Source organism: Trachypithecus francoisi, unplaced genomic scaffold, assembly GCF_009764315.1.
Source record: "Trachypithecus francoisi isolate TF-2019V2 unplaced genomic scaffold, Tfra_2.0 Lachesis_group7, whole genome shotgun sequence".
Taxonomy (NCBI): Eukaryota; Metazoa; Chordata; class Mammalia; order Primates; family Cercopithecidae; genus Trachypithecus; species Trachypithecus francoisi.
In genome coordinates, this window is record NW_022681472.1 from 97,676,075 (window position 1) to 97,699,260 (window position 23,186).

Below are 23,186 nucleotides of genomic sequence, written 5' to 3' on the forward strand. Positions count from 1 at the left end.
GAGATCGAGACCATCCTGGCTAACATGGTGAAACCCCGTCTGTACTAAAAAATATAAAAAACTAGCCAGGCGAGGTGGCGGGCACCTGTAGTCCCAGCTACTCGCGAGGCTGAGGCAGGAGAATGGCGTGAACCCGGGAGGCGGAGCTTGCAGTGAGCTGAGATCCGGCCACTGCACTCCAGCCTGGGCGACAGAGCAAGACTCCGTCTCAAAGAAAAAAAAAAAAAGAAATTGGGGATTCAGTTTCCAACATGTAAGCGTTTACAGGACACATTCAAGCTGCAGCACACCACAGACGCCCTGTGCATCCCATACGCTCCACTCACCCGTGCTCAGCCTCACTCACTCCCAGGACCTTGCTTCTCTGCCCAGGCCCCCACCCCTACATCCCTCCCTCACTCAGCTGCCAAGAACTGGACGCCAGCAAGAGCGGCTTCCCATGGCGTCTCTTTATGCATACCAGGTGAAAGGAATAATCCCTCCCGACCGTCAGAGCTGTAGGCCACAGTGACACAGAAGCTGCATGTAGACAGACTACGAAGGCTTGAACTCTGATCCTTGCAGCCAGCCTTAAACCCAGAGACGTGCCATGACCGGGTTGATGACCCAGTGGTTTCACCACTAGAAATGTTCATTTCAATATTCATCTCGTCAGAAGGTGCTTGGCACTCCTGAGGTGTCCCATCCCCAGGCCTAAAACAGTCCGAGGATGTTTAAATTAAGCAACTCTAACTTCCATGCGACCAGGCCTGTACTGCAGGCAGCACTCAGACGTGTCTGGTGGAATCCATAGCTTCATGCCTATTGTACTTGAACAAGTCCCACTAAAACATGTCCAAGACGGATCGACATTCTTATTATAACGTCTTTGGGAGGCTAACTAGCGTTAACCTTTTAAATTAAAGACTGAGGTTAGGCACAGTGGCTCATGCCTGTAATCCCAGCTATTTAGGAGGCCAAGGCAAGAGGATCGCTTGAGCTCAGGAGTTTGAGACCAGCCTGGGCAGCACAGTGAAACCCTGTCTCTACAAATTTTTTTGAGAAATCAGCCAGGCATGGTGGTGTACCTGTAGTCCCTGCTACTAGGGAGGCTGAGGTGGGAGGATGGCTTGAACCCAGGAGGTCGAGGCTGCAATGAGTTGTGATCACACTACTGCACTTCAGCCTGAGCAATAGGCTGTCTCATTAAGAAACAAACAAAGACAAAGTTCTGATTTTTCCATAGTGAAATGCTTCAACTAGAAACATCAGCATGACTGACTGCTACTATTTCAGTAATTCTGCCACTTTTCATCCTGTTCCAATGAAAGATTTCAAAGCTTGCCCCTTACCCGGGCACACCTGCCACAGCCCACCGTGGTGCCCACGCCAGCCCTCCACCACCCCTCGATGACCCTGTGTCCAGCCTCCCACCCCTTCACCTGCTCCAGGGCGCTGCTCCAGCATCCATCTGCCCCCATTCCCCACTACAGCTTCCCAGCAGCTCCTCGTGCAGGTCACTTGTCCTTTGCATGTTTCCTCTTGTCCTCAACCCCGGTTCTCTGCTGGTCCCTCCTGCTCCTCCTCTCACTGGGTGCCCACCCATTCCGAATTCCCTCTGCCCTCCACTCAGGCTGCCAGTGACATCCATGGTGCAAAACCCTGTTCTTGGGCCTCCATGCCCCCAACTGCATTTGGCGCCACTGATGCTCATGCCCTCTCCTTCTCTCCCTGCCCCATCTTGGGCTGCATTCTTGAGGCTCCACTGGGGCCTGCTAGGGCTGAGGCCACAGCCCCAGGGCCAGGTTCCCCTAGAGCGGTGGGTCCCTGTCAGCACCTGCTTCCACCCCAGCGGCACTTCCCCAAACTCTCTTCCCGTTCAGTTGCCCCAAACCTGGTGCCTCGTCCCCATGCCCCTCCACCTTGAGCTCAGGGCCTTTCTGCATCCCCAACGCCTTCCTTTGCAGAATGGGAGGGAACACTGGATCCCCTCTTTCACCACGGCCCATGCTGCCCTTTGCTGCCTGAGCCCTGAGGCAGGGAAGCCCTCATCCCCCTTCTACAGAGGGAGGGGAGGCAGGATCAGCTCACAGAGCTGGAGGGAAACTGGGCTCCCCTGTCCCAGGAGGGAGTGGGGGTCGCTGAGGGGATGCCTGGTCCCTGCGGATCCCTCCATGGCCACAGGACAGACCCCAGAATCTGCCTTTGACCACCTTCTGGGCCATGGAGGGTGGGAGGGGCAGGCCCCCTGCCCCTCACCAAGGCTCCAACTCAGCAGGACCAGACCTGGCCCAGCCTCTGCCTGGTGCTCCTTGCTGTCCCTGCTCCTGGACCTCACCGAGGGAGTGTGGAGCCTGCACAGGGCCCAGGGTACAGGAAGTTGGGGTCTGTACCCTGGGGGCTGGGGCTGGGGCAGATGGCCCCCACACCCCTGCCTCTGAGCCATGGGCTCCCCGCGGCATCACCCTGCACTGCCAGTCCTGCGCCTCAACTCCTGCAGCTGAGGCCCCACTGCATCTGTGACTTTCCCTTCTCTCTATCTCTTGCCCCTCTGACCCTGCTCCCAGTCCTCAGCATCCATAAGCTCCCAGCCAGTGGAGCCACTGACATCAGCTTCCCCATGAAGGGCTGGCGGGCCACGGGTGACTGGGCCAAGGTGCCGGAGGACAGGGTCACTGTGTCCAAGAGTGTCTTCTCCACGGGCCTGGCAGGTGAGGGGCTCAGGGAGCGGGGGGACCTTCATGGGGAATGTGGGCCCCAGAGTCAGGTGGTCACCACCCCTCTGGAGTCTAGCTGCTGCCTCAGAGTTGGGCAGTTCTCAAGGGGCTCCCCGTTTCCAGGAAGCCCTCCTTGCCCTCTCTGGGGCCAGGGCTTGTGGATCAACCCTGAGGCCCAGGCAGAGGGGTCAAGATGAACCACCTCACTTCAGGGAGGGACAGGGAGTCACATGTCAAGGACCCTGTTACTGGGAAGAGAGCCACGTCCTGCCTGCCCACAGCTCTCAGGATGCCCCAGGGAATGGCCCGGTCTCCCTCTTCCCACTTGGCTGTTGCCCCAGCTCCCCGGCTGCAGCACTGTGTCCGTGGGTGGGTGGGCCTCACCATCCACCAGGGCCCCGGACATGACCTTGAAGATGGGCGGCAGAGGCCAGCAACAGTGGGGTCCAGGTCAGGCTGCCAAGTCCTGCCCTGGCTGTGGGGACTGGGGGCTGGGGTTCACAGTGCACTTTCTTCCAGAGGCCGACGAAGCGTCTGTGTTTGTGGTGGGCACCGTGCTCTACCGGAACCTGGGCAGCTTCCTGGCCCTGCAGAGGTGGGCAGCGCAGGGCAGGTGGGGTGGGCAGGACCCTAGCCACAGGAGGTAAAGGGGGAGGCCAGGGGGCCTGGAGGTGTGGATGATGGGCTGGGGGTGGAGGGTGGCGAGGGGTGCAGGGGCCCTCGGGGGGAGCCTGGGCTGGGAGGGCTCCCCCAACACCTGTGCCTCTGTCTCTTGCAGGAACACGACCGTCCTGAATTCCAAGGTGATCTCCGTGACTGTGAAGCCCCCGCCTCGCTCCCTGCACACACCCTTGGAGATTGAGTTTGCCCACATGTATAATGTGAGTGCCACCCGCGCGCACACTCTGACGCCTGCGGAAACGCACGTGCGTGAATTCTGTCCCACTCCTCCACATGTGTAATGTGAGTGCCACCCGCGCGCACACTCTGACGCCTGCGGAAACGCACGTGCGTGAATTCTGTCCCACTCCTCCACATGTGTAATGTGAGTGCCACCCGCGCGCACACTCTGACGCCTGCGGAAACGCACGTGCGTGAATTCTGTCCCACTCCTCCACATGTGTAATGTGAGTGCCACCCGCGCGCACACTCTGACGCCTGCGGAAACGCACGTGCGTGAATTCTGTCCCACTCCTCCACATGTGTAATGTGAGTGCCACCCGCGCGCACACTCTGACGCCTGCGGAAACGCACGTGCGTGAATTCTGTCCCACTCCTCCACATGTGTAATGTGAGTGCCACCCGCGCGCACACTCTGACGCCTGCGGAAACGCACGTGCGTGAATTCTGTCCCACTCCTCCACATGTATAATGTGAGTGCCGTCTGCGCGCACACTCTGATGCCTGCAGAAACGCACATGCATGAATTCTGTCCCACTCCTCAGCCAGTAAGCCTTTGAGGCCTCTCACAACAGCTCTAACCTGCGAGAGCTGCTTTTATCCCTGGATTATAGGTGGGGAAACAGGCTCAGAGAGGTGCGGTGACTTGCCCAGGGTCACACAGCAGGTGAGGTGCTGAAACTCCATCTGTGCCTGACTCCCCACCTGGGCTCCAACCGCTCTGCCCTCCAGCCACCATCGGCCTGGTTGTTCCCCTTCTGAGAAGTGGAGCCTGTCCCATGACTCCTGGCCCCCAGTTGCCCGGCCACGGAGAAGCTGGGGGTGTAAGTACACCTCTGCTGGCACCGCCAGGGCTGACGCCAGGTCTCGCCTACAGGGGCCCTGGGATTTCAGCACAGGAGCATCCTCCCAGCACTCCCCAGCGGGAAGCCCAGGCCTCCAAGCCACAGCTGCTATGTGACCCCAGCCAGGTCCCAACCCTGCTCCTTGGAGCTCTACAGAGCTCTTCATCGGGCCTCAGAAGAGTAGGGGCCGAGATGCCTTTCTGATGGGCTGAGAACCAGGGCCCCCAGGGAACACGTTGCCTGGGTTACCGTACCAGGACTGAGCAGTGCCAGGCCTCCAGCCCAGGCCAGGGCTGTAGGAAGCCACAGGAGAACCCAGCCCTGTCCTTTCTAGCTGTGTGAGCTTGGGAGAGTTGTTCAACCTCTCTGTGCCATGGTTCCCTCCCTTATCAAGTGGGAACAATAGGGCTGGGTGAGGACTGAGTCTCACAGCTGCTCAGAGCAGGCCGCACCCTAGATCCAGCCTCAGGAACGCTGGCCCTCCCTGCTGTCACAGCCCCATTTTGGCAGTGCTAGTGTGTGGCAGGCCTGGCAAGGCTATGTCCCAGGAACGCTAGCAGGACGTCAGAGCAGTGCAGGGCGCTTACAGAGGCCACTGTGTGCCCTGTGACTCCTGCTCACTAGGCCCCGGAAAAAGGGTCTTCCCATCACCCTACTTCATACCAGAGACGGATTTCAGCCATTGCTGCCCAGCCCGGCCACTGGACCTGGGCTCTGGGAGACTTGTGCCAAGCCCAGGTGACCTTGGGCCACTGCTGTCTCCACCTTGGACTCAGTTCTCTCCTCACAAAACGCAGTCTCTTAAGGACCCACACAGGCAGCATGCCTGGCAGCACAACTGTAGGTGGTTCCCATGGTGACCCGAGGGTGGGGGCTGGTCCTGGCGGCCAGGGGCCCTGACTCCTCTCTCCTCTCTCCCAGGGCACCACCAACCAGACCTGTATCCTGTGGGATGAGACGGATGTGTAAGTTCACTTGGATTTCATGGCCTTGAGGGTATGGGGTGGGGTTCGTGGGAGGTTGACCCAGTAGGGGAGGGGTACAGGTTTTAGGTCTCGGCCGCTGGCCCCCCAGCTGTCTGTGTACCCGCATGGGCCTCCCTGTCACCGCCTGTCACTCACTGTCTGGCTCTGGAGCCCACCAGGCTGCCTCCCACCCCCTCCCAGGGACGTCCACAGTTCAGGGAGGAGCGGACATGGAGGGCCAACCCCAGGCCAGGTGATGGGCAGGTGTCCTGGCCTGCCCCCCAGCCCCACTGCCAGCCCCATGGCCAGAGCAGGTGGAATCCTGCCATTCAGGTCTGCATGTGGGTGCCAGGCGCTGAGGGGCTGCAGACCAGGGCATCAGGAAGTGGAACTGGAACTTCAGGCTCATCAGATGGGGGCGTGAGCCCCTGGGGTCTTCAGTGGCCATGTGTCCTGTGCAGTTGCACGCCAAGCACTTGTTGGGCGCCGGCTGGCCCAGGCACTGCGGCACAGCTGGAGCAAGTTCCATGCCCTATATGGGGTTCCGCGAGGAGCAGTCAGGCTGTGGGGTGCCATCTCGAGGCCCTGGTGGGTGTGCCAGAGGGGGGCCATCCTCCCAGACAGCAAGGCGAGGGCAGTGAAGAGAACCTCGCCCAGTCAGAGGAAGAGTCTGTGTAAAGGCCCGAAGTGCCAGCGCCCAGGGCTGAGCTAGGCCAGGACATGGGGAGATGGATAGAGCGATGGCGGCCAGGTCCCAACTTGCGGCTCCAGCCTGAGGGGTCTGTAGTGTGTGGTCAGGGACCTGGGTGTGTGCGCCCTGCCACCCGCCTCCTGGGGTATTCCTCTGGCTCCCTCAGCCCCAATCCCTCCTGGCTGCTCTGACATCACCAGCCTCAAGCCTCCCTGCACCCCTTTCCCAGGCTGAGTGTGTGGTCCGCGTGGCCGCCTGGGCGCCAGTGGCACATGTGATGGTCCCTTGCGTGGTGTGTAGTGCAGTGACAAGTATGTGTCCTGAGAGGCAAGGGAAGGCTTCGTGAGTGGCAAGCGCTGGAGGACAAGGCTGCCTGGCAGGGAGAGGGAGGCAGGTGGCTCAGGAGGAGACAGCTGGAGCAAGGGCAGGGAGGCTGAGGGCATGAGGAGCAGGGATCCGGCCAGGAGGAGCATGCAGAGGCAGGCAGGGGCTCAGGGGAGGCCGCAGCAGGGTGAGGACAGTTAGTGGGGGCCGGGTGTCATGATTCTCCACCTACCCACCAACCATCCACCCTCTCCTCCGTCCACCTGTTCTTTAATCTATACCCACTGCCACCACCCTCCACCCACCAACTATCCACTCACTCCTCCGTCTATCTGTTCTTTAATCTATACCCACTGCCACCACCCTCTACCCACCACCCATCCACCCATCCACCCGTTCCTCCATCTGCCTGTTCTTTAATCCATCCGCCCATCACCCATTGCCCACCACCCTTCCTCCGGCAGTCACTGCCCTCTGACAGGCACTATTCTGGCAGGTCCCAGCCCTCAGTCTCCTCTCGCCAGTGAGGAGGGATGGGGAACAGGGACAGACGGAGCAATGTGGTCATGCCCGGCTGTGCACGGGCCAGGAAGGGAAGCTAGCAGGGGCTGGATGCAGGTGGGGAGTGGCCTTTGCAAGCAGGGTCATGCACGCCTCCGAGGGGAGGGGAGGTTTCAACAGAGGCCTGGCAAGCATGGCACTGCACGTGAATGGGGATGAGCGTCGCAGGGGAAGGAGCAGCCAGGGCAAAGGCCTCAAGGTGGGATTGGCAGGTCACGCCCGGCTCCTGCCTTCTCTGCACCCCACACGGTTGACTCTGCTGTCTTTCCTGCCCTGGGTCTGGGGTTGGCAGCCGGGCTGGGGAGAGCTGGGTGCCTTGCAGCCCTGGGGAGCCAGCTCTCTAGCTCTTGTAAGGGTGGAAAAATAAAATGCAAGAAAAAAGCTCCCCTGCTTGCATTATCCGGGCCAACCCCAGGGCTTTGCATTTTCAAGGGGTGGCAGTGCGGGGGCTGCAGGTGGGTCTCTCATCCCTGCAGCCACTTCCACCAGTACAGGCCCCTTCCCACCGTGCAGAAACCCTCCCTCCGGGCTGTTCGCTGGCTGCTGCAGCTCTCGGGGGGCAGCACCCTGGTTCACTCACTCAACCAGCCCCTGCTGGTGGCCTTCAGCAGCCTTCCCTCTCTACCAACATAAATGCCAGCGTGACCAGTGTCCTTGCGAGGACACCTCCACCCGCACTTCTGATTGCTCCCTGGCGATCAGTCCCCAGGCAGTCTTACCAGATGGAGGTTGTGGGCCCCTGGGAGGCCTGCATAGTAAATTGCTTTTTAGAAAGGAAAGCATCCCCTTTGTCCTCCAGGGCAGCAGGCTGTGAGGGGCCTGTCCAGTGAGCCGGGACAAGGACCCGGCCCAAGGACCCAGACTGTGGCAGAAGAGGACGTGCTATGTGGCCTTGGGCAGAGCCTGCACCCTGGAAGCCTTGGCTTCCTGACCCTGTGGCCAGAGTCTGCCTGCTTTTAGGCAGGGGCGGGGACAGCAGGACTGCGGTCCAAGCCTCAGGGTGTTTGGCATCCGCGTGGCCTCAGTCGACCCTAAAAGTCACAGGTGTGGGGAAGGCCCAGGACCCGCCAGTCATACCAGGCGCTCCCCCGACCCCATCACTGGCTGGATGCGCTGAGTGCTAAGGTCTTGGTGCCTGGGTCCAGGGCTTCAGGACAGGAGGACAGGAGGCAGGTGCCAGTGTGGCCCAAGCAGTGCCTGGCAGCATTGTGCCCAAGTTGCCTCTTGGGTCCTTGACCCTGCCCGGGAGCCACGCCATGCTGCACACCTGCTGTCTGTGAGGAGTGGAGGCCCTGAGACTCCTGCAGTCCTGCTGAAAGCACTGGAACTGGGCAGCCTGGAGCCCTAGAGGGCGGGCCAAGGCTGGCGAGGAGGGACTGGGGCTGATCTCCGTCCCCTTCCTTCTGCCCCTCGCCTCCCCTCTGCTCTGAGTTGGATGGCACCTCCCTTGACTGCTGCAGGGGCCACTCTTCACCCTGTGAACTATCTCGGGGGAGCTGAGTTTCCCAATTGACCTGAAGTGGAGACCATGGGCAGGGGCCCAGGAGGACTGGGTCCAAGCTGGTGTGGGCCTGTGTTGGTTGTGCACTTGGATGGGAAAGAGTCTCATGCATCTGGGGAGGGGTTCCGTGTGTGGGGAGTGCAGTGGTTTGTAGCGGCAGGGGAGTGAGACCCATCAGTCACCATCAGCTGAGAAGTAGTGAACTCTTAGAGCCATAATGATTATTCATAACTGAACTAGTCACAGATAGAGCCCAGATCCCAAACTCAGACTGAGTTTTTACCCTGTTCACACACTGAGTTATGATCCTGGTCGCAGGCTGAGCCCTAATTCTAGTCACATACTAAGCACTGATCCTGATCATAGGTGGAGCCCTGATCCTAGTCTCATACTAAGCCCTGATCCTGGTCACAGACTGAGCCCTGGTCCAGTTCATATACTGAGCCCAGATCTTAGCCACACATAGTCCTGACCTTGGTCATACACTGGGCCCTGATCCTGGTCACAGGCTGAGTCCTGCTCTGGTGTCTTAGCTGGAATGACTTGTGTGTGTCACGTGCTTGTAGGGCCACCTCCTCTTCCAGCCACATACAGCAGCTGACCATGTGACCCGCGCAGCCTAGAAAGACTTACAGGCTTCCACTGCAGTGCAGATGACCTGCCTGCCTTACCCCAGTTGTGCAGACACACTTGCACCCATGGGTTCAACACTCAAGCCCATGATGTCTGCTCATGCTCTAAACCCTGAGCCCTAAGAGTACCTGGTGTCCCTGCACCCCAGCATCCAGATATGTAACCAAACCCCACCCTCCCAGGCCCTAACATCCTGGATCATCTGGTCCCAAACACTGGCCTGGCAGCCTGGCTCAAGTGCTCCTGTTCCCTCACACTCCTGCACCAGCCTGGCTTGTGGTGGTGAGGGCCTGGGGACTTGGGGTGCTACGGAGGAAAATGGGGAGCAGAGCAGGTGGGGGCTTGCAGAGTTCCCAAATGTTCCAAGCCATAGACATTGCCTCCACTGTAGCCCATCCCTGTATAGTTCCTTGACCACATGTGTCTCTACTGGAGTGGGATGGGGGGGACCGTGACAATTATGTCATAGTCATGTCTGTATCCCTAGAATTGAGCGCTGACCCAGTGAGAATCAACGGTGGTTTATGAGCAAGGCAGTGATTACGTGGCTGAGTGCAGAAATGGATGTGCGAGGGGGTTCTTGGTAGGCAGTGTGGACAAGCGGGGGTGTGGATAATCTGTGGGAGCCGGCTGTTTGCCAGAGAGATGCACCCAGGGTGCAGCTGTGGGTTGCTGGGGGATGGGGAGGCAGCGGAAGAACAGTCGCATGGCTGGGTGAGTGACCAGTGATGGATGGCATGTGAAAGGGTGGGTGGGCGGACTGTGGATGACAGCATGCATGGAAGACTAGAGATAGGGGTGGATGGATGGGACTGAGAGAAGGAAAGAAGATGGAAGGTGGCTGGAGGGATAGAGAATCAGTTTCCTAGGGCTGCCCTAACAAACTGCCAAAATTACCACAAACTGGGTGGTTTAAAACAGATATCTATTATCTCCCAGTTCTGATGGCCAGAATTTTGAAATCAAAGTGTTAGTAGGGCCATGCTCCTTCCAAAGGCTCTAGGAAAGATTCCTTCCTTGCCTCTTCCAGCTTCTGGTGGCTCGAGGAAATCCTTGGTATTCCTTGGCTTGAGGTGGTGTCACTCCAGTCTCTGCTGCTATCTTTTCCTGGCCTTCTGCCTTGTGTATCTCTGTACTTTCTTCTTCTTGTAAGGACCCCAGTCATGGATCTATGCCCCCCAAACCCAGTGTGGTATCAGTCAAGATCCCTAACTCGATTACATCTACAAAAGCCATGTTTTCAAATAAAATCATATTTGTAGGTTCTGGGGGTTAAACTTGGACATATATTGGGGAGAAGCGGGTGATGGATGGATGGATGGATCAGTAGATGGATGGGTAGAATAATGCCTGAGTGAGTGGGTGGGTGGTTGGATGGATGTGTAAATGGTAGATGGGTGGATGAATGAATAGGTGAATGGGTGGATGGGTGGGTGTGTGAATGACTGGATGTGTGGATGGAGGTATGGATGGATGGACAGATGGTGGATAGGTAGATGGGTGAATAGGTGTGTGAGTGGGTGGGTGGATGGACACATGAATGACTGGATGTGTGGGTGGAGGTATAGATGGATGGATGGATGAGTGGCTGGCTGGATGTATAGATGGTAGATGGGTGGATGGGTGAATAGATGGGTGGGTGGATAGGTGTGTGGGTGACTGGATTTGTGGATGGAGGTATGGATGGGTGGGTGGCTGGCTGGATGTGTAGATGGGTAGATGGGTGAATAGGTGTGTGGATAGGTGTGTGGGTGACTGGATGTGTGGATGGAGGTATGGATGGATGGGTGGCTGGCTGGATACACGAGTGGATGAGTGAATGATGGGTGGAGAAAAGGATGGGCTGGTGGGTGACAGGAAGTTGATGGAGGCCAGTAGCACACACTGGGAGTTAGGTTCTGTGGTTCTGAAAGGACAGCTCCCTGGGTGTTTCACACGTGAGAGTTGGCAAATATCTTTCAGTCTTTTAAAACTCCTCTGAAAAATGTAAATAACCCAGAGTTTTACAGAGTGTAAAAGTCAGAGTTAGCAAGATCCTGAGAGATCATGCACTCTGTCTTTACTCAAAACACGGTTCAGTGGAGTCCCAGCGCAGGGATGTTAGTGGAAGCCGGGCCACCAGCGTGAAGCCCTTGTCATGCTACCCTAGCGTTTATGGGTTGTTCTGCTGGCAGCCAGCCCATCCTCATGGCTCTAGGAAGGGCAGCGTTCTGTGTGCTCCCAGGTCCGTATTGACCGTAATGACCCTGAGAAGTCCTGTAGGAAACTCCTGTCCAACTAGGTTGGGAGTTTCCCTACTTTGCAGGCTGTCAGCACCCTTGTTCTGCCGGACATGGTCCCCTCCTGGCAGGCGTGTGTGGAAGGAGGACGTGTGAGAGGGACATTTGCTGAGCTCCTTTCCTGAAGCTCAGCCCCAGGCCAGGCACCATAAGAGCTGCCTCACTCAGTGCACACAGGCTTTCTCGGCTCACACATCTTTACTAACCGATTTGACAGTTGAGGAGACTGAGGCCCAGAGTGCTCACTGACAGATCCAGGGCCACCTCATGGGTTGTTCCCATCTGGTCTGTGCGGGCCTCCAGCCCTGCCTCGTGTGGGGCCCCCGCCAGGTTTGGCTGTCCTGGCTCGGCACCCAGACCCTGGTTCCTCCCTGGGACCCCTGCCCAAGGGAGCATCCTGGTCCCTTTAAGAGCCTCTCCCTCGCCCACCCCTTTCCTGGTTTCCTTGGAGAGGGCAGTGAGGGGGCAGGCCAAGGGGGGGGAAGCGGAAGGAAGACTTGGCAGGGTCCCCGGGTCGCTGTCAGCAGCCGGTTCCCAGCTCAGTCTCTCCCACGCCGGCCGGTTCCTGATGGGGGCAGAGGAGGCTGGGGGAGGGGTGCAGGGGGAGGGGACGCGCCCAACACAGAGGCCTCTTTGGTGGCCTGGGAAGAGCCTCGGTATCTGCACCGTGATCGAGGAGGGAGGAGGAGGATGAGCTTCTCCCAGCTTGGGTGGGGCCTGGGGAACGGAGAAGGGGTGGAGTGCTGCTCTCAAAGATGAGCCCACCCTGGCCTAGCTTCTGCCCCTGCAGCAGCTTGGGCCTGGCACCAGCTCCTTCCTGGGTACCCCTTTCTCTGAATGTCCTCTTGCTTGGTCCTTGGGTAGGGGCAGCAGGGGCTGGCAGAGGCCTGTGTGGGCCTGTTCTTTCTGGGTGCAGGGTCCTCTCCCATTCAGGGGCTCCTGGCAGCTTTCAGAGCTGGAGGGAGTGGACCAGGTCCTAAGATCACGGTTGCAGGCAAGTCCCTGTGGCCTGAACTTGGAGTGGGCCAGCCTCCTCCCAGTCCAGGACGGACCCTTGGGCACGCCCAAGGTCTCTGCAGCTGGGAATGGACCCAGCTCTTCTGCCCAGCCCGGGGCCTCTCAGCTGCCCTTCCCCAGGCCCTCTTATTCCCCCACAGGGCCTGCTCAGGAACTCTGGGACCCCATCTGTCCCTCCCCAGTGCCCTCTTCTCCACCTGCTCCAGGTCGCTCCGCCCACTGCCCTGTCCCCCCAACCCCTGTCTCTTTCTTCCTGGCAGTGGCCCAGATCACAGCGAATCCTTGGATCTGTGTTTGTGTTCTGTCTGCCCTACCCCAGCAGAGCAGGGGCCCCGGAGGGCAGGGTTTCTGCCGTGGCTCCAGGCACACAGCAGCCCTCAGGAGTGTTTGTTCAGGGAGTCCGAGTGTGCCCCATCTTAACAGGGTCACTCCCTCGCTGAGGCTGGGGGCTTCCACATTCATTGGCTCATGCGCTCATTCCCTGAACACATCTGACCATGGCAGCAAGGGCTCACTGTCAAGGTGCCACACCGTGTACCTAACAGGACATCCTCCAGAGATGCCTGGCCCTGGAAAGTCCACCTGCTCCCCACTCCATGAGAGGTGGGGAGGGGGCCCTCTGAGGAGCGAGGTTCAGAGCCCAGGCTGCCCAAGACACAGCTGTGAGTTGTTCCGGGTGCCTGCTTGGGCCCTGTGTCCTGAGGGCTGGGGGCATGCAAGTCTTACAGGTGGGGTTGGCAGCCAGGGCAGCCCCTCCCTCAAGCACAGAATTCGTGGATCTGACCACACTGGCTCTGCACACCCAGGCCTCAGTTTCCTCAACTGTGCGATGGGACAGGAGGTGAGGGACCACTACAGTGAGAGTCTCTGCCCTCCTCCCCATCCAGGGAGCTTCCTGGGCAACTGGAGACCACCAGCCACCAGCAAAGGCCCAGGGTTGCAGCACCTCCCCTGTCTACCACTCCCCGGACACCTCCCCCTGCCCACACTACCCCTCCTGCCTCCATTCTTTTTCTTCTAGAGAAAGTCTGCCAGATGCATGGCCTGTGGCAGCCCCCATGAGACGTGGCTGGGAGGGGCTTCTGCAGCGGAGGAGGGGACTGGTGGGCATAACAGACCCTCTAGGCTACCTGCCAGACCCCTGTGCCACTGCCTCCCCGGGGCCCCAGCCTCCCTCTCCCTCTCTTGGGAGCTTGACTGTGGCTCCCAGGCCTGCCCCAGCCACAGGCCGCTAGACCTTTGCTCACCCCGTTCCTGCTGGGCGGTGTTATCCATCCCCCACCCGCCCCAGCTGTGCCAAGTGGGGGAGCCTGTGGGCTGGGAATGCCCACTCCAGGCAGGCCCCTCACTGGCACACACACGCACAGGGTAGCTTGGCAGTTGGGAGGGGCAGGGATCCAGCCCCGGCCCTTTTCCTCACTGGCGGGGTGGCCGTGGGTGACTTTCTCCAGCCCTGGCCCTCTTCCTCACTGGCAGGGTGGCCATGGGTGACTTCCCCTCCTCTAGTCTTGGCTTCCATGTCTGTAAAGCCAGGCTGCTGTGATGGTTAAGGAACAGGAACGGGGCCACTCAGCAGGTGGGCACCGTCCTACCCTCCAAGTCCAGGACGGCTTCTGAGAGGACAGCAGGCAGCCGCTCAACAGAGCGCCACCCTTGGGGCTGGAGACTTGGGGTGCGGCCACCCGTGTGCTGGGATTTGGGGCCAGTTCTGGGAGTGGGCTTCCTAGAGGAAGGGAGCATGCACCGGCTATGAAGAGGGAGCTGGAGTCCACTCCAGACCCCAGGTGCCTCAAAGGCCCAGAGGCCAAGAGCCACGGTGGGAGGGCTGCCTGCAAGGTGTCTGCAAGACGTGGGGTTGGAAGCATCTGGGGTGGGTGGGTCTGCTCAGGCCCTGGGCCTCCAGGGGCCCCTTGCCTGCATCCCCATGCCACCTTTTAGAAGCAGACAGGGTGAGCTCTCTGCCCCTGAAGGTGAGCAGAGGTGGAATAGCTGGGGGTGGCGGGGGCATGCAAGGAGAGGGCTGCCACTTCCTGGGTGCCTGCTCTGTACCAGGCCTTCTGCCGGGAGCTTGGAAGAGCCAGACAGTCCCAGACCTGGACCAGAAGCCGGTGCTTAGAATGGGGTCACAGTAAGCTTATGGGTTTGGGCCCAGATGGAGCAACTCCTCAATGTCCACCTGGCTCCTTTGCACCCAGATGGCCCCCGGCAGCCATCTCAGCCGGCCCTAGGCCTGGTGCCCTGCCTGTGGGGCTGGCTCCTGGGCCATGTCTGAGCTTCCTTCAGCACCAACAGGCCTGCGACTGGGCCCCACCGGGCTTCTCATGTTCCTCACAATGCAAGACGCCAGTCCCATGGCTCCCGTCTGGCGCTGCCTGGGATCGGGGCAGGCAGGCTGGACATTTGTGTTCCACCTCCACCCTGTGCTGCTCCTCCACTGCGCCCCCGTGCCCTCCTCCACCGTGGGAGCTCCTCTCAGCCATGCCTCGTTGGGGCAAGGGCAGGTGGAGGGGCTGCAGGAGTCCGAGCCATGGGGATGGGCCTGGAAGGCTGTGAGCTTCTTCCGCCCAGCACCTGTGTCCCTCTACCCAGGAGCACAATGGCTCATTTAGGGCAGCAGAAAAGGCTTCATCAAAGCCCCATCTTACCAGGCCCCTCAGTGTTACCCTGAGGTCAGAGAGGGAGGGTGGTGACTGACTGTTCTGAAGGATGTGGGAAGGCAGGATATGAGGTAGACAAAAGGAAGGACTTCCACGTGAGCAGGGAGGGCAGAGTGGTTGTGAGTGTCCATTCTCTGACCTTGTCTTGGTGCAGAGGTGCCTGGAAGCAAGGAGATGGTGGAACAATCTGGAGGTTACCAGAGAGGACTGCACCTTTGGGAGTGGGGTCAGCCTGGAGATTCCTGGAGGGCGGGGGTGTCGGGTGTAACAGGCAGTAGTGATGGCGTGGATGCCCTGTTGCTGGTGATGGTGGTGGCCGTCCCTCCTGCCAGCCTGGTTCTGCTTGCACTGTGCCTTGGACATGGTGAGCACGGTATAAATGCTTGTTGTCATTACCAGGCTAGTGTCAGTCCCAGGAACAGTGATGGAGCTGGTTCTGATGAGACACTGGCAGTGCTGGAGACGAGAGTGATAATGTGCTGGAGCTGGTTCTGATGAGACACTGGCAGTGTTGGAGACAAGAATGATAATGTGCTCATAGTGGAGGTGATGTTGGTGACCATGGGTGACTGGTGGTCATGGTGATGACTGCAAAGGGACGGTAATGGTGACGGTTGTGGTGACAGTGATGGTAATGACTGTGCTGTTAATGGCGGCGGTGGTGATGGTAGTGATGATGGAGGTGATGGTAGTAATGCAGTCATCACTTGTGGTTTTGATGATGACAGTGGTGGTGGTGGTGATGGTGGTAGTGGTGATGGCTGTGTGGTTTTGATGATGGAGGTGGGGTGGTGGTGGTGATGATGGGATGGTGGTAGTGATGCTTGTGTGATTTTGATGATGACAGTGGTGGTGGTGATGGTGATGGTGGTCGTGGTGGTGGTGATGATGAGGTGGTGGTAGTAATGGTTGCTTGGTTTTGATGATGACTGGTGGTGGTGGTGGTGATGGGGTGGTGGTAATGATTGTGTGGTTTTGATGAAGGCAGTGGTGCTGGTGATGGTGGGATGGTGGCAGTGATGGCTGTGTGGTTTTGATGGTGGAGGTGGGCTGGGGGTGGTGATTCTGGGTGGTGGTGGTGATGATGGAGTGGTAGTAATGGTTGTGTGATTTTGATGACAGTGGTGGTAGTGATGGTGACAGTGGTGGTAGTGATGGTGGTGGTGGTGGTAGTGATGGTGGTGGTGGTGATGGTGGTGGTAGTGATGGTGGTGGTGGTGGTAGTGATGGTGGTGGTGGTGATGGTGGTGGTAGTGATGGTGTTGGTGGTGGTAGTGATGGTGGTGGTGGTGATGGTGGTGGTGGTGGTGGTGATGGTGGTGGTGGTGATGGTGGTGGTGGTGGTGGTGGTGGTGGTGGTAGTGATGGTGGTGGTGGTGGTGGGTGGTGGTGGTGGTGGTGGTGGTGGTGGTGGTGATGGTGGTGATGGTGGTGGTGGTGGTGGTGATGATGGGGTGGTGGTAATGATTGTGTGGTTTTGATGATGACAGTGGTAATGGTGATGGTGGCATAGTGATGGTGGTGGGATGGGGTGGTGGTAGTAATGGTTGTGTGATTTTGATGACAGTGGTGGTAGTGATGGTGATGGTGGTGGTAGTGATGGTGATGGTGGTGGTAGTGATGGTGATGGTGGTGGTGGTGGTGATGATGGGGTGGTGGTAATGATTGTGTGGTTTTGATGATGACAGTGGTGATGATGATGGTGGGGTGGTATCAGTGATGGTTGTGTGGTTTTGAGAATGGAGGCAGAGGTGGTGGTGGTGATGACAGGGTGGTGGTACTGATGATTGTGTGGTTTTGATGATGGGGTGGTGGTTGTAGTGAAGATGGGGTGGTGGTGGTGATGCTGGGGCTGGTGGTTGTGAGGATGGCATTGTTGGTAGTGTGTGGTTTTGGTGCTGATGATGGGGTTGGTAGTGGTGGTGGTTGTGATGTGGTGGAAGAAAGAGTGGTATTTATGATGTTGATGGTGTCATCGATGGTGGTGAAGGTGTGGTAGCAATGGTTGTGTTATTGATGATGATGGAGTGGGTGGTGGTAGTGACAGTATTGTTGATGGCATGATGCTGATGATCGTGTCTTGAGGTAATGACTGTGGTCTGATGACGGCTGATGGTATTGTTGGTAGTGGGGGTGGGACCTGGTGGTAATGATGGTGTTGATAACACATGGGGGATGGTGGTGGCGATGGTGACAACATGGGGGGGTGGTGGCAATGGTGACAGTGGTGGTCCTGGTTTTATTGTTGATGGTGTTTTGTGATTGGCCTCAGCAGTAGCTATGAGGGTGGAGGCTGTGGTGACAAGTGGTGGTGGTGGTAGGCCCAGCTCTTAGGTGAATTTGCAGCCCAAGCCCCCAAAGGGAAGTGAGACCCGCCCATGACACAGTTAAGGAGCCAAAGCCCAGCAGCCATGCAGATAGCAGGCCAGGTGGGTGAGGAAATGGGCAGGAGAGCCAAGGGAACACTTCCGAGGTCATGGCGGTCTGGGAGGAGATGAGGCTGGGTTGACTCTAATGGGGGAAGGTTTGGGATCTGCTAGAGCCAGGGCAGATCTCATAGGGGTGCCCAGTGCCCAGTACAGGGCCTTGCACAGGCCAGGCCAGGGAGGCACTTGCTGAGTGAGGGACTGTGCTGGCCCTTTAACCTTCCCACTGGGTACCAATGGCTGGAGCGTAAAAGGGTGTGAGGTCTGGGCAGTGGCCTCCCGCCAGCAGGGGTAGGTGACAGGCCAGGCAGAGCAGGGCTGCAGGTGCAGCAAGTGTGGGTCTGCATGAGGGGAGAGGGCTCGGGGCAGGCTTCTGAGTGCCAGCCTCCTGCTGGGGAGGGGCAGCAGGCTGAGCAGCCCTGCAGGACCCCAGCCCTCCTGTGCCAGGTCACTTCTCTGCCATACTGGGCAGCCAGCACCCTGCCCTCTTCAGGAGCCCCATTCTGCCTGGCAGACAGCCTGGGGCCTCTGTGCCTCTGCCCAGGTGGGTAAGTAGGTCAGGAGAAGAGCTGCTGGACCCTGGGGAGGGCTGGGTTTCCAGCCCAGGGGTAGCCCGTGGCCAGGAGCCCTGACTCAGTGTGGCGGCGCCGGGTGGGAGCCAGGAGATTGGCGTCTTGCATTGTGAGGAACACGAGAAGCCCTGGAGGCCCCTGGTTGTGGACCTGTCGGTGCTGAGGGAGGCTCAGACATGGGCAGCTCTGGGAGAAGCCCAGGAGCCAGCCCCATAGGCAGGGCGCCTGGCCTGAGCAGGCTCCAGCGTCATCTGGCAAGCTGGACTCAGTAACACCCAGGTCAGGCAGGTGTTCAAATGCCAGAGTCGATGGGTCACAGCGACCAGTATCCCCTCAGGACCCCAGGCAATTGCCCCTAGGCCCTGAGCTGGGAGGGGCTAGAGCTGACCCGGGCCTGCCCTGGAGATCCTCACAGACCGGCAGCCAGACAGGGGCTGGGCAATGGGTAGTGAGTCAAGGAGGCTTCTTACGGGAGGCAGTGGCTCAGGGAGCCTGGAGGGAGAGGCTGAATCACAGAGGACCCGGGGCCTGTGGCCAGGGGACCAGCCAGGACCAAGGCCTGGAGGCAGCAGAGGGCATGTGCTTGCTGGGCTAATTGCTGGGCTGGCCTGTGCAGGCAAGGCCACCGGGTCAAGGGAGGGCCCACTGGGATGGTCACGGGGGGCTGTGGCTACTGGGTGAGGTAGAACACAGGAGGGGAGCCCAGCACAGCAGTAGGGAAGGGTCTGGCTGAGGGTCAGGAGCAACGCCCAGGAGCTCATGGAAGGGAAGGGGGGAAGTCTGGTTATCCAGGTAGACTTCCTGGAGGAGGACACAATGCCAGTCTTGATCTATGGCCGAGAAGTCAATGGGCAGAGGTGGGAGGCAGGCACTCCTGACCGATGAAGCATGACTAAGGGGCTTGTACCCAGGTGTAACCAAGCCACGTGTTGGTTTAAGGGGCACTGAGGAGGCCAGCCCATTAAGGCTCCTGAGGCCAGGCCTAGAAGCCGAAGACCCTGCCTGCAGAGACACCATTTCCACTCCCTGCCTAGCGCCTGAACTCCCCCACTGCAGTGTGCTGTGCCCACTCCTGGCTTCTTTCTGTTGTGTGGGAGGACACGCTGTGAGTCATTCACACTCGAGTGTGAATTAGTCCATCAAATCCAAGGGGACCCCGACAGCGCACAGTCCCATAATAGCACCTGCTTCGTGGGCCGGCAGGAGGCATCGTGAATGCAGTGAAGGCTCTGGCTTGGTGGGTGGGTGGGTAGGTGGGCTCACTGTCCCCTGGTGTCCCGTGAGTGAGTAGGCCCTGTGCGGGCACTGTGCCTCTGCCATCCAATGGACAGGTGTGGGGTGAGGATCTGGGCACACTTCACAGGAAAGGCAGCTGAGCTCCGAGGGTGAGAACAGACCTGGCTGCTGGACCCCCTGCCGGGCTAGACCAGCATCATCTAGGCACTTGCCGGGGGTGCAGGGCAGGGGCCCCAAGAGCGCAGGAGCCACGGTGGGCTCTCCCAAGGTCTCCTACCTGTCCCGGGCTCGGGGGAGGTGCCCGTGGGGGCGGCCCGAGCAGGGCTGGGCCCAGGCCCTTCCCCACTCGCTAGCTGGGGAGGCCTTCTCTGAGCTACCCTCCCCTAGGACATGGGGACAAGGTTGTGGCCCTGCACTCGGGCTGAGGACGACGAAAGGTGGGGATCCACACTGGATTGGGGGCTGCCTGGGAGCTGCAGCCATTACTGGGTTTGGAGGGGTCTGCTGGGACCCGAGGTTACTGACGGGACTGTGGTGGAGGGGAGAGTGGGGAGGTTGGGTGAGGGAGGTTGGGGCCAGTCCCTGTGAGCCCCGCAAGCACTGTGGCCTTTGCTCTGGGTAAAGAGGGAGCCGCTGGAGGGCTCTAAGCTGAGGGCCATGTGGCCTGACATATTTCAAATGACTGGCACCCTGGGAAGCCAGGCGAAGAAGGGCAAGGGGCAGCAGCCACAGTAGCCAGAGGCACGGGTGGTGGCCGTGGAGGGTGGGCACTGTGGGGCTCTGCATGCATTTTCAGACAAAGGCTGGTGGGATTTGCTGGTGGGCAGCTGCAGGGAGATGGGTGAGGTGAAGGGGAACCCAAGGCTCCAGGGGAGCGATGGTGGGCTGGCCATGCCTTCCCCATTCATTCACGCACAGGCCTCCTGGCTGTGCGCCCTGCCTTAGTGTGCAGCTGTGTGCACCTGTGGGACTGTCATGTACCAGAATGTGCCCCTGGGGCCACATGTGCGAGCACAGTGCTGATGAGCACCTGGGCGACCCCGAGGTGGAGTAAACGGAACCGGAACTTGTCCCTTGGGTTTCTTGGCATGGAGGTCCTTGGCGACCTTGGCAGGAGCCAAGTGGGAGGAGTCCTGATGGTGGCGGTCACTGGTGGTCTGCAGAGGGGTGGGCAGTGGCTGGACCTGTCGTGGGGCCCTATCTAGGGGGAAAGGCACAGCCCTGCTCTGGGATTCCCGTTTGAGGGTCCCAGGTCCCTCTAGGTCCCCACTCCTCTTGCGCAGGAAGGGGGCCTGCTATAGTCAGGCCCCTGCTCAGCTGGTCCTGGGTGGTGTCACTGCCCCAGCTCCTGCTCTCACCCTGGACCCGCGGAGGTGGGGAGCAGGTGTAACTGACCCAGATTCCTCAGGCCTGGGCTCAGGAGGGGACCTCGCTCTGTGACCCAGATATTCCAAGTTTCTGTAGCTTAGACGAGAGATGGCAAATGGTCTCCCACGTGCGGGAGCAGTGGCTGTGTGTGAGAAGGGAATGACTTGCCTGTTTGCAGAGATGGGAACAGGTGCCCCATGCAGCAGGAAGGATTTCAGTCAGACTTTCAGGGGAACTTCCAGATGTTGTAAGTCAGGATCTTGTACAAGAGGATATATCCTAGAGATTTTGTTGAAAGAGGGAGGTCTGAGGCTTTGCCACCTTTCCAAAGTCGACATGTATCTAAGATGCACACAAGGGTCTCAGGTCAGGGCCCACCCTTCCATCTGTCCTGCTAAAGGCCAGTCCTTGGCTGAGGTCTAGTGCAGCAAGGGAGGCTTGGGTAACTCCCAGGAAACCTGCATTGGCTGAGTTTATTTCCCGGCTTCGGATGGGTCTCAGGTTGCCTCTGAGAGTCCCTTGCAGACCTGCGGTTCAGTCAAGGTTGAGATGTTGTAGGCCCTGGGTGGGAGGGGGCATGCAGCCAGACACACAAAAACTGGATTCCAGGCCCACTGCTGCCTTGCTGTGTGACCTTGAACAATCGCTGCCTCTCTGAGCCTTGGTTTCTTTATCTACAAAGCTGACCTAAGGGTTCCTGCAGAAATCAAATGATAAACTGCCAGAAAGCCCTTAGCACCGAGTGGAAGCCATTATCGTGGAGGTGCAGGGAAGGGCGAGAAGAAGGTCCCTGTCCCTGGGCTGCGTGTTGGGAAGCTGTTCCCCTGACACACATTGCCAAGGCCTGTGGAGCCAGGAGGACGGAGGAGGTAGAGAGGCTGAGAGGGGGGCACCTGCATTGCAGGCCTGCAGGGTCCCAGTGAACCCCCCACCCCAGGATCCAGGCCCTTACAGAATGGCCAGGAGCTGCCTGCTTCCAGAGCTGCCAGCCTGACCAGTCGGCTCCCTGGGCCAGGGGCAAGTGCCTTCTTGGCCCCTCCATGGCCTGACCCTCAGCAGAGTAGGCAGCAGCCCATCTCTCTCCCTGGCCCAGAGGCTGATAAGCAAATCAGCACCCACGGCAGGAGCCCTGGGGGCCGGGCGCTGGCTCCCAGGCTGGTCTTCTCCCAGGCAGTGGCGGGTAGCTGTCAGCCTGGCGCCCTGCAGACTGGCCAGTGCAGCTGGGAACCAGCCAGGCTGCTGGCCCCAGCCAGCCCGGCTCCCTGCACCCTCGAAGTGCTCCCAGCAACCCTCAGGCAGGTGGGCAGCTGGGTTCCGGGGCCCACTGCTCAGAGCAGAGGGCTGAGGTTGTGCTGTGCCTGGCCTGGGTTGTGCTGTGCCTGGCCCGTGAGAAGCAGAGCTGTGACTGGAACCCAGTATCAGCTGCACAGAGAAAAGCGGTCTGCAGGACTCTTCCTGGGGTGCCCTCTGGCCTGTACTGTGCTGGCCGTCTTGGTGTCTGGTCAAAGGCCGGCAGGGATAGACCATAACCACACACCCTTCCCTGGGCACAGGGATGGGCCCTCTCGGTGGGAGATGGAGGCTCAGGGAGGCAGTGATTATCCAACATCACACAGCAAGGCAACAGTGGGTCTGGATTCGTTTTTATGTGTCTGGCTACATGCCCCCTCCCACTCAGGGCCTACATCTGAATCTTGACTTGAACTGCAGGTCTGCAAGGGACCGTCAGGTACAACCTGAGACCCATCCCAAGCCAGGAAATAAACTCAGTCAATGCAGGCTTCCTGGGAGTTACCCAAGCCTCCCTTGCTGCACAGCCACCAGCCAGAGCTCAGTGGCTCTGTGTCCAGCGTGGGTCTCAGGCCCCTGCCCCACCTGCTCGTCTGCAGCGTGGCGACAGTGGCTTCTGCCCTGGAGGGTGTGGGGGATGGACACAGGTAGTGAGTGAGATGTTCCTTGTGCACCTGAATGAGACCTTGGAAAACCCTCTGGTCAGGATGTAGGATCTGGGGTGTCACTTGGAGCACCAGGACTTTCCAGGGACCCCACACTCCCTTTCCTGTTCCCTCCATAGCCCCAAAGCCTACCTGGGGCCTGGATTCTATTCTGTGGTTATCAGGATATGCACTCTGCTCAAGGAGAGGGTGAAGGGGTCTGTGCCCCAGGTCTGTGATTTTTGGGCCATCCTGTGTTAGGGATGCAGAGCAGCCTGGGTCCCTGGCCACCATTGCTGTGGCTGGTAAGTGTGGTGGGTGGCTGCCCTTTGGAGCCTGTGAAGGTCACATGGGCTGAGGCCCCCCAGCGCAGACAGAAGCATCCTCTGAGCCTCTGCACTCTGGAAGGTGCTGCAGGGCCCTTCCAGGCTCCCACGTGCCTCTGTGGCTTCCTTTTACAGAGGGTCCTGGAGATGGGTGAGCCTCGTGCTTCTAAACCCTGGCCCGGTGAAACAAGAACCTGGCCTCACACTGCACTTGAGAGGGGAGGGGTCTTCCTGGGGCCACACAGCCCAGAGCCA

The 23,186-nt window shown here is 59.3% G+C and overlaps 1 protein-coding gene across 1 annotated transcript in view; it reads left to right on the top strand.

The window, feature by feature from the left end:
* The window catches only part of ADGRB1 (adhesion G protein-coupled receptor B1), a 96,984-nt gene that overhangs the window by 34,907 nt on the left and 38,891 nt on the right, over nucleotides 1-23,186 (top strand). Inside the window, 4 exon segments of the mRNA XM_033202934.1 lie at nucleotides 2,547-2,690; nucleotides 3,216-3,291; nucleotides 3,475-3,577; nucleotides 5,363-5,406. Of these exon segments, the coding sequence (XP_033058825.1) occupies nucleotides 2,547-2,690; nucleotides 3,216-3,291; nucleotides 3,475-3,577; nucleotides 5,363-5,406 (367 nt within the window).